Source organism: Odontesthes bonariensis, chromosome 1 (genome assembly GCF_027942865.1).
Source record: "Odontesthes bonariensis isolate fOdoBon6 chromosome 1, fOdoBon6.hap1, whole genome shotgun sequence".
NCBI lineage: Eukaryota > Metazoa > Chordata > Actinopteri > Atheriniformes > Atherinopsidae > Odontesthes > Odontesthes bonariensis.
Window position 1 is genome coordinate 43,556,949 of NC_134506.1, and position 10,867 is coordinate 43,567,815.

General features: G+C 40.7%; 1 protein-coding gene across 1 annotated transcript; it reads right to left on the minus strand.

The window, feature by feature from the left end:
- Positions 1-75: 75 nt before the first annotated feature.
- On the minus strand, positions 76-9,272 carry LOC142383900 (uncharacterized). The gene is made up of 3 exons (XM_075469721.1): positions 9,009-9,272; positions 8,587-8,921; positions 76-5,410 (listed from the first exon to the last, which is right to left on the minus strand). Exons 1-3 carry the CDS (start codon positions 9,270-9,272, stop codon positions 5,173-5,175), a joined length of 837 nt encoding a protein of 278 aa, XP_075325836.1. The 3' UTR covers positions 76-5,172.
- Between the last annotated feature and the right edge of the window lie 1,595 nt (positions 9,273-10,867).

Consider the following 10,867-nt stretch of genomic DNA (forward strand, 5'->3'; position numbering starts at 1 on the left):
ATAATCAAATCAAATCGAATCAAATCAAATTTATTTATATGGCACATTTCATGTACAAACAATTCAAAGTGCTTTACATAAAATAAAAGAAATAAAAAACATTGCAGCAGGGAGTGTAAGAAGCATTAAAAATACATAAAATAATATAAAGAGAAACAAATAAAATCATTTAAATGATTTTAAAAACAAGCAACAGTCTAGATAAGTCATGCATAGACACATGAGAACAGAAATGTCTTTAACCTGGATTTAAAAATGTCTCCATTTGGTGAAAGTTTAATCTCCACTGGCAGTTTGTTCCACTTGTTTGCAGCATAACAGCTAAATGCTGCTTCTCCATGTTTAGTCTGGACTCTGGACTGGACCAGCTGACCTGAGTCCTTGGATCTAAGAGCTCTGCTGGCTTTATATTCTCTGAACAGATCACAGATTGTAAACCATCAGCAGGCTTTTAAAATCTATTCTGTGAAAGATTTTAAAGCTGCTGTGATGTGTTCAGATCTCTTAGTCCGGGTTAAAACTCCAGCAGCAGCGTTCTGGATGAGCTGCAGATGTTTAATGCTCTTTTTGGGAAGTCCAGTTAAAAGAAAAATAACTAATGTAATGCTATGAATTACCATAATGTACATACATGTAGACCCTATCATGACTGATATCAACATGAAGCAGCTGTTCTTGTGTGCAGGTGAGATGACATAACAAGACAGCTGCGTTAAATAAAACCTTATATTTGGGGTTAATAGTTCTAAAAGTGCAAGTGGGAGCATTGACAGAGCTAGTAAGTGTTTGAGTTTAACAGCACAGAAGTCACTCAGGCTTTCACTTTTTACATTGCAACAAAAAAAACAAATAATAAACTTTGATTCAAACTGTGAGACTGAACCAGCAGATGGCGCTCACTAAACACAAACTAAATGTGAGTTGTCACATTTTACATTCACACGTGTCTGGACACAGTAATAGATACATTAAATAAGAATATAAAAACGAAAAGTATCTATAGCATAAAAAAATAATGAAACAAAAAACTTTCACATTGTTTGTAATGAGGCTGATTTGAGAGGAAAAGCCGTGTGCAGCTCCAGTCTGATGCCCCGGTGATGCAATTTACAGCCAATTCATCAAAGATTCGTGCCAGAATGTGTGGCATTTCTACATAATCTGCATGTGCCTAATACTGTCCTTTTTAAAAGAATACTTCACCTCTTTCTCTGCTCACAGTTCAGTGGTAGGATCGATGACCGACCGCTGAACATCAAGCCAGAACAGAGTTAGCTTAGCTTTAGAGAAACCTTTGCACTCTTTTTAGGTTAAAATGGTGACATGCAGCAAATTTGATCCAATCTACTTGCTCACAGAGGTATTTGTGCTTTTTCTTCACTATGATAAGAGTCAGTTCGTCTGTCAGTGTGAGTGCAAAGAATTGAAGAACTCGTTGCATTTGGGTGCAGACTGAGATGACTTTCACTAAAACTGGCCTTGGTAGAGGATGCCCACCTCACATATTCATTCTGCAGCAAAGAGAGAATTGAATTGCCCTGTGTATGAATTGTGCTCTATAAATAAAATTGCCTTGCCTAATAAACATACTAGAAACGAGTAAACAACAAACCACATCTCCGGGAACTCCAACTTTAAAATGTTGTTTAGTGCAATAAGACTGATAGTCAAATAAAGGAAAATACAATAACACAGGAAGGGTCCAGTTCCAGACATTAACTTCTTCACATTCACACTCTTTTTTACTTAAGAGATTTAAAAGTTTGGTTGCATTTTGTGTGCAGTATACACTGATTCAACAAGTTTTTTTCTCTTACAGATGACAGCACTGTGGCTGAAAGGGCTAAAAATTCCGACAAACACATGAAATAAAAGTAAAACATCTGGACAAACTTACTTGCAAAAGGTAGCTGGTTAATGCTACTGATTCAAATTCAAATTCTACAAGAACCCAAAGATTTGACTTAATTTTATTTGACTAATGAAATATTTTGACTTAACTGATGGCGTGAGAATTGAACAGTCAGCTAACAGTTCCCCGCCTTTATACTAAGCTAAGCTAATCATCTGCTCATCCGTGAAAAAACAAATGTCCTTAAACATCAAACTAGCCTTTAAAAAGTTTCCAGTCCTTGTAAGATAAAGCGAATGCACAATAATTCTCTGTATTAGTCATATTTCACATCTTTCACATTGACCGAAACACATAAACTGCTAAGCTATAATAAGGCTAACATGTGCAAAAGCATCTCCTCGAGTCATTGGTTTGACCCATGTTGAACCAGTTCTCTCAGTGGAAAAAGTGCAGAACAGGCTGAGAAAAATTAGATCTACATTAGTTGTGTTAAAATAATGAGTTTCTGCCGCCCCCAAAATATTTAAAAGAATAACTGATTGATCATAGTTCAACACGCTTGATAATAACTTGAAGTCGCAGCAGTGTATAACAATAACAAAGATCTGTGAGAAAAGAAACTACTTAAAAAAAACACGTTTCTATTAGTGTCTAAAGGCTTTGCTGAATGGATTGTTTTATAACCTTAGAATGATCCATTTCTATCTTTTTAGGTAGCAGATCCTTCAACATGGGAGGGCGCCCATATCACTGCCATAAAAAGGTACCAACAAGAGTAGTAATGCTGAAAGTGTGATGAAGAGGAGGAAATCAGTGGTTGTGGATGGACGATTACCAGAGATGGGACCAAGTCACACATAAGTCTCAAGTAATTTTTTCTTGGGCAAGTCAAGTCCTATAATAGGTCAAGTCACCTTATTATTACAATTTTACCTGCAGAATCTGATCTTAATAAAGTGAAAACACAAAGATATAAGTAACTGTCAGTAAACATCATTGGCCAATGTGTCCAACCTGTCCACCCCGTATCATATCAAGCTAACGTTAGCTAACTACCGACTAGGCTAACAGGTAATATTAGCTAATTTGACGAGCACTTACTGCTCAGAATGGATCTTTAAATGACGAACAAAGTTGGAAGTTGTCGTCTGGCTGTCTGAGATGTTGATGCCGCATGTCATGCACTGAGCTGTTCGTCTTTTGCCGTCAAAATGGTAATTACGAAAGCAACGACTCTCGGTCCCGCTGACATGTTGATGCATATCTGATATGAGTTTATTCTCTCCAATAAACACTAAGGTATGGCTGATTGACAGGGTAGGGATCCAATCAGGACGCCGTTCTCAGCCTGCGCTCCTACCGGGCAATCAATGTTATATTTTTAATTAATTTATTAATTTTATATTCAAACTGAAAACATGAACTGAATAACACTCAAGTCATTCAAGTCATCGTGTCTAAGGTCAGGTCAAGTGCCGAGTCTTTAACTTCCAAGTCCGAGTCGAGTCTCAAGTCTTTTATTTTTTGTCAAGTCACAAGTCATCAAAAGAGCAACTCGAGTCGACTTGAGTCCCCATCTCTGACGATTACACTCATAATGAGGGATGATAATGTGAGATAACTGTGTGGGAATGGATGAAGACTGAACGGTCTTCAAAGTGACGCTGAAGTTGTTTGTTTTCTCCTCAACGAGTACTTTAGCCGGCAGATAAAGATGCAGTTTCATGTTAGATAGCGGGCGGATGGCGTTTGAGATTGTTCTTATCTCCAGCTTTACCACTAGACATCAGTAACTGTTACACACTATTAAAGGTGGGGTATGAGATCTTGGAAAAACGGTTCCTGCAAGCTATATTTTCAAAAATACACAACCTTGCCTCTCCCTTCAGCCCACCCCTCGAAACCACGCCTTCAAAACACATGAACGAGTCACGAGTCTGTGAACGCGCAGGGGGGAGGGGGGCTGATGGTTGATTGGCATGTCAGAATCCAATAGAAGTTACTCTCATCATTACTTCTATTGGTCAGACATTTCCCCTTGCTACACCCTCTACAATGGACTAAAATATTTTTAAAAAAATTCCAAACATCCTATTTTAGTGGGTGCAATGGGGTTGTGAGGAGGTTTTCAGACAATATGATAAAAAATGCTCCAGAAAACATCTCATACCCCACCTTTAACTAATAAGCTATTTGGACCAACAGATGATCTCAGCCTTGATGTGCAGTTATCGTTTAAAATGTCGTGTGGACAGGTCGTGTTTTTCAATTAGTGATCCCAGTTGTAGCAAATATAAAGAAAATAGAATAGGGCCGAGAATAGAACCCTGTGGTACCCCACAGGACAAGGGTGAGTCTGAGAAACAGAGGTCACCAATCATGACAGCAAAACTCCTGCCTGCCAGATATGACCTAAACCATTGGACAGCGGTGCCACGGATGCCTACATACTGGTCAAGGCGGGATACAAGGACTGCATGGTCTACTGTATCAAAGGCCGCTGTGAGATCCAGCAGCACCAGCACAGCAGGGTTCCCAGCGTCGACAGACAGCGCAATATCATTGTGCACCTTTAACAGCGCAGATTCTGTGCTGTGTCGGGATCTAAAACCAGACTGAAATTTATTGAGAACGGAATTGCACTCAAGAAATGCCTGTAGTTGAATAAAAACTATTTTTTCTAAAACCTTAGAAAGAAAAGGCAAGTGGGAGACAGGTCTAAAATTTGAGAGCACAGAGGGGTCAAGATGAGGTTTTTTCAGGAGGGGCCTAACCATGGCGTGTTTGAAGGCAGCTGGAACAGACCCAGAGCTAAGACAGGTATTAATCAAGACGAGTAGACTTGACCCAACAGAATTAAAAACCTCCTTTAAAAGCTTAGCTGGAATTATGTCCAGTGTAAATTGTCTCTGTTTCCTAAATTGTCTTCCCATTTGTCTCGGTACCTAACTTACTGCACTTACTCAAGCACTAGTTATGCTTTTAGCTGTTTGGTTTTGGAAGGAAATGCACTTAAGATTTCTTGTGACCTGAAGTTCTTTTGCCTACTGATGTGGAACACACTTATTGTCTGCAGAATGACTGTAATGTAATATAATGTAATTTAATGATATATTTTGTCTCCAACTGTGGCCAGACAGACTTTAAGATCTACTGTAACACCTATTAAAACCTCTCGAACAGCCGTTTACGTGTTAAAACTAACACAAACCACTGATAAAATATCTAATGATATAAGCAGCAATGCATCACAGAAAAATTGATTCAGTTTAGGATATAAAACACAAGTGAGTGGACGTTTAGAAGAGTATCTACCCTCATTCCGAGTAGACGGGCCTCACACACGTGCAGGCCACAGGGATGCTGATGACTTCCCTTTTGACCACATATTTGTTTGTGTCATTTTTGCACTGCGTCCTCCACTGGACCATCATCTGACCACACACCGGTACGGAGTTGTAGCTGGCATCCTCGTGGCGGTCGATGATGCAGCCCTGACAAAGACACATGGCCACGCTGATCTCATGTGGGACCCTGTTGTCGTCTCGATGGATGCTGGAAGGAAACGCATAAAAAAAAACAAAAAAAAAAAAACAGCAGATGTGTGAAAGCAGGAATGAACATCGCAGAAAACAACAACACTGAATGCAGAAACATCTGTGATAAAAAGAGAACTATTCGTAGCTGATCCTTTTCAAATATAAATTATTACAATGTGTTCAAAGCTCAAACAGGAACATAGCAGAGATGGGGACTCAAGTCACTGTGACTTGTACTCAAGTCGACTCGAGTTTGATGACTTGTGACTTGACAAAAAACAAAAGACTTGAGACGAGACTCAGACTTGGAAGTTAAAGACTCGGCACTTGACTTGACATGAGGCACGATGACTTGAATGACTTGAGTGACTTGAGCATGTAGCATAACTTTTGAACTTTATTCATCATTTGAAGATCCATTCTGACCAGTAAGTGCTCGTCAAATTAGCTAATATTATCCTGTTAGCCTAGTCGATGGTTAGCTAACATTAGCTTGATATGATACGGGGTGGAGGTTGGGGACAGTTACTTATATCTTGTCTTTTCACTTTATTAAGATCAGATTCTGCAGGTAAAATTGTAATAATAAGGTGACTTGACTTGACCAAGAAAAATTTTTTATATTTAGAATAATTATTGTGATTATATGCAGGCTTATGACTCGTAACCAGAGAAGGGGTAGTAAGGAGTTACATTTACTTGAGTAAGTTTTTGAAAACATTATACTCCTAGGAGTAGTTTTAAATCTCTATACTTTTTACTTTTCCTTGAGTAGATGTGTGCAGCAGAAACTGTCCTCTTACTCCGCTACATTAGGCTACAATGAGCTGGTTACTTTTCTTCTTACCTCTTTGGTATTCTACGCCTCATTATTTTTATCCCCCCGCGTACGCCTCATTTTAATGTTTTATTCTGACAGAGAGAGAGACTTCCGCCAAAGGCTCTACCACCTGACTGTGTTCCACCAATCAGACGCAGCCGTGCAGTCTGGTCACGTGACCGTACTCAATCTCAGCGGCGGGACGGGTTAGCTTTAGCATTAGCAGTCGTAGCAAACAAAGAAAGAAACAGATGAAAAATGTCAGAACCAACGGTGGGAAATGAAGACGCAGACGAGGCCTCATACTGAAAGCATGTTTACCTTACAAAGAGTGAGAAACAGCAGCTACATTATGTGTCTTCTGTGTCAACCAAAACAAACGCACATTTCAGCAGAAACTCAACATCTAACTTGAGGAAACATGTAGCGCTAAGTTTCCTAAACTCGTTTTTCCCCCCATGGAGAGGTGAATGTTTTTTAGGTTACATATGGGTTACATATGTTTTAAACATTTCCCAAGTCTCTTTTATTTTTTATTGAAGTTCTTGAATTTACCTGGATTATTTTAATTTAAGCTATTTTGTAATTAATTAATTCATTTTAATTTATTTTATCAATTGGATGAACTCTAATCTGCCTAAAGATGATTATTTAGTATTTTTGTCTGTCTGATTGAATGCTTGTGTTAACAAATAAATCAGACGTTACTCAACAGTTACTCAGTACTTGAGTAGTTTTTTCACCGAGCACTTTTTTACTCTTACTCAAGTAATTATTTGGATGACTACTTTTTACTTTTACTTGAGTCCTATTATTCTGAAGTAAGAGTACTTTTACTTGAGTACAATTTTTGGCTGCTCTACCCACCTCTGCTCGTAACAACTGGGTCGTAGTTAATTTAACTCATTTTAAACATCTAACATGGAAAAGCACATTCTATAACTGAAATATGGTTTTGAAACTCAACAACATTCAAAGTTATCTTTGTGAAGGCAGGGCTCTCAAATTTTCAAGTTTGCTTGGAATGAGATTCGGGCGGGGCAGGGGCCGGGCCATGTGCGTGGGGGGGTTTCTTTCGGGTTTTTTTTTTGGGGGGGGGGGTCCCTTGCAGTATCCCATCGCCATAAACTAGCTACTTAAAGAACAAAGAAATTGTTTTATTTATACCAAAATCACAAATCTTCACTTTTACACTAAATTCTGCTATATTTTAAAATAAATTGTTTTAGGTATACAAAGTCTTAACAAACAAAAAAAATGTATGTGTTGTTGTAAGTGTTTGTGGCAGATTTTGATGCTTGATGACTGATATTGGGGGCTCCCATTTAAAGCACTGTGGCTCAATGTCAGCCATTTTCACAGTCATGATGGATGACAGAGTTCCATTCAGAAACAAAGTGTTCCTGGTCTTGGTTTTATTGAGCCCCACCATGGAAAAAACCCTCTCTGCATCAGCATTTCAGTGCGGCAGAACTAATACCAGTTTGGCAATTGTAGATGGCCTTATTGGGAATCTGTTCATACCAGTCACCTTTGAAAAAAAATTAACCACGGAAGCCTAATTACACTCCTACATATTTTTCATTTTTCATTAAGTTGCTCATGTCAAAGGGTGTGTGCTGAATATTTAGGCCTACTACTCCAACGAACACTTTAATCGGCAGGTATTGGTCTTTTACAAAGAGTAGGAATACTATAGTAACTAATAAAAGATTAAAATAAATGAAGATATGACCTGCTGATGATCCTGACGGTTCTCTTCCACCTCCAGCTCGTCTACAACTTCTGCACGCATTCAGAGCATAATAGGCTATGTCTGGTCTATGTCTAGGCTGTGCATTCATGGGACGCGTGCTTGCAGCTGAAAGCTATTTCACACCCGGCAACAAGAAATTCTGTTTTCTGATTGGCTGAGAAATTCTATTTTGTGATTTGCCGATGGGTTGCTAAATCAAGACAGCTGTACCAGAGCTATAGTTCTGAGCTGTAGAGCGCACAGTAACCTGCCATTGACTCGTTTATAGTATAGGCCATTAGAATTTCTGTGCAATGAAGTTGATCATTTCTCAGCGTGAGAAATGGCATGTGTGGCGTGTGAGCGTGTGAACTTGTTGAAATGCGTGTCTCACGCTCATTGCGTGAGACTTGAGAGCCCTGGTGAAGGACAATCAAATCTGTAAATAATTAGAAATACAATTCCTCCCAGTGGAAATATGACTATATGTAAAATAAATTTCTAACCAACAAGGACATTTCAGCTGGAATAAATGTTTAGAAAGTAAGAAACCAGGAGACGGCTCAGCTCTCAGCAGGTGTAAACACCTCTGTGGAACTAACTGGCAGTTTTGACCCTCTGCGGGCTCCCTACTCACCAGAACTCCCACGGAGACAGCGACCTGAGGCTCTTGTCGTGACGCTTTTGAGGGTCTTTAAGCATTTTTTCGACCGCGCGTTCGCAGTTGCGCGCGTCTTGCATCACTTGATCGCACGTGCGCGTGGCCTGGACCTGGGGGGCGACGGCTCTGCCCCGGTATCTCCTGAGTAGCCTGTCCTCGCGTCTCTGCAGCTGTTTCTCATTGACGCACTCTTGCTCGCCGTCGGCCACGTGGATCCCGTGCGCGCCGCCTCTCACGTAGTCCGCGCCGCGGCACTGAGACTGGCGCGCGGCGGCGCGTTCGGTGAGGAGCAGCAGCGCGCAGAGGCAGACCTGCAAAGAGCCACAGACAGAGATGAGAGAGCGGCCGAGGGGCCCCCGGAGCCGCGGGGCCTCCCCCCCGGTTCATCGCGCAGTTACCGTTTGCAGACTGACGCGCGTCATCCTGCGGCCGGGACTGTGGGCAGCTGGGCAGCTGGGCAGCTGGGACTGTGGGCAGCTGGGCAGCTGGGACTGTGGGCAGCTGGGTGGCCGGGACTGTGGGCAGTTGGGCAGCTGGGCAGCTGGGACTGTGGCGGCCGCTCCATTGGAACCGTTTATATAGAGTTTCTGAGCGGTTCTGAGCGCCGCTGGTGTTTCTGTGGGGAAATCCTCAAACACGACATTCCCCCAAAACTGAATCATTGATTGAAAAATAAACAAGGAAAGCTGACCCGCCCCCTGCTCGCCTCCTTTTAATCTCAGTTTATGCTGCGCGGAAGGAAAACTGCTGCGTAAATCCAGAGAGTTCAGATTCACGGAAGTAGTTCTTTGGAAAATCCGGATTTGAGCCTGGGATCAAATGCTGCTTAATTGGATTTTACGATGTTTTTCTTGATTAAATTTGATGTGAACCGTTTTAAGTCACAAACTGTGCCGTTCAAACAGACTCCCAGTTACAGCAAGATTAAAATCTGTTATAAATCAGTGCTTATTAAATGTTTAACAGGAACAGACATCATATATTTCCCCTGCAGTGGTTTGTAAATCCTGATTCACACATTCATGTAAAACACCTGATTTCATTCTACAAAATTAGCTCGTTTGAGTTGTTTTAAGTAAAACCTTAAATCAGAAAATGTGTGAATGGCAGAAAAATGCAAAGAAACAAAGAAAGCAGTGACTTTCATTTCCTGTCAGACAGTCTGAACTCAACATGTTTCTGGTTCTGTCTCATCAGCTTCATTTCATCTGATAACAAACATCATTTTTACATCTCAGACCTGCAACACAGCTGAGTAAAACCAGGATCTAAAGCCGCCTCCATGATGAGTCTGTGAGGAGAAAAGATGTTCAGAGGATCTCCAGTTTGTCCACAAATGTGTTTAAAACTAGGGCTGGGCGACGATTAAAATGTTTAATCTAATTAATCACATGATTTCCCTGATTAATCACGATTAATCGCATTTGTACGCAGAATCCAAAAATGAATCCAAAAGTAGCGTATAGCTTTTAGCATTTAGCTTTATTTTAAATGTGCTGCCATATGAATGAAAGTGCCATAACATTAGTTGTGCAAACACACTTTTAACATCAGCGTCTTTCTGTAGTTTTTATGTAGAAGCCTCGCTCCACTGTCTGTTTCCTTGAATGACTTGCTGCTATCAGTTGTGTGTTTTGCCTTTAAGTGATATTTTAGACTGGAACTACTACGCTGAGAAGACAATTCAACTTGGCAGTGTTTACAGATGACTTTGGTTCTGTCCACTCCGCCGTCTGGAAGAACTTTAAAATGAAAATGGCCGAGTAAAAGTTCCGTACCCTTCTCCATGTTTGGTGGATCCGCCGATTACTTTCTTTTCCGGTTCGCAGCAGACAGCAGCAGACTTTTACAAAATAAAAGCCTGTGAGCAACAGACTTTTACAAAATAAAAGCCTGTGAGCGACAGACTTTTACAAAATAACATAAATAATATAACGGGGTGGTCCGTTGCGTAGCCCCGTGTACAGAGGCTATAGTCCTAGCTGCAGCTGGCCCCGGTTCAAGTGCCGCATTCCGAACTTTCTTATCCATTAAAGGCACAAAAGCCCCCCCCCCCAAAAAAAATGTTTTAAAAAATGCGCGATAAAATATTTATCTGCATTTAATAATTGACGAGTTAACGCGATAATAACGAGTTAACTCGCCCAGCCCTGGCTTAAAACAATGTTCCTCAGAGAAAGACTGGAAGGGATCTGCATATTTCTCCCTCTGCAGAACAGAATATCATGAAAGCATTCAGGGAATCTGGAGGAGTTTC

Excerpts from the sequence above, each read along its gene's own strand:
- LOC142383900 (XM_075469721.1), bottom strand. The coding sequence starts at position 9,272 with ATGATTCAGTTTTGGGGGAATGTCGTGTTTGAGGATTTCCCCACAGAA. Across the intron at positions 8,922-9,008 it reads CGCGCGTCAGTCTGCAAACG|GTCTGCCTCTGCGCGCTGCT; the intron begins GTAACTGCGCGA and ends GGCTCTTTGCAG. Across the intron at positions 5,411-8,586 it reads CTGTCTCCGTGGGAGTTCTG|CATCCATCGAGACGACAACA; the intron begins GTGAGTAGGGAG and ends GTTTCCTTCCAG.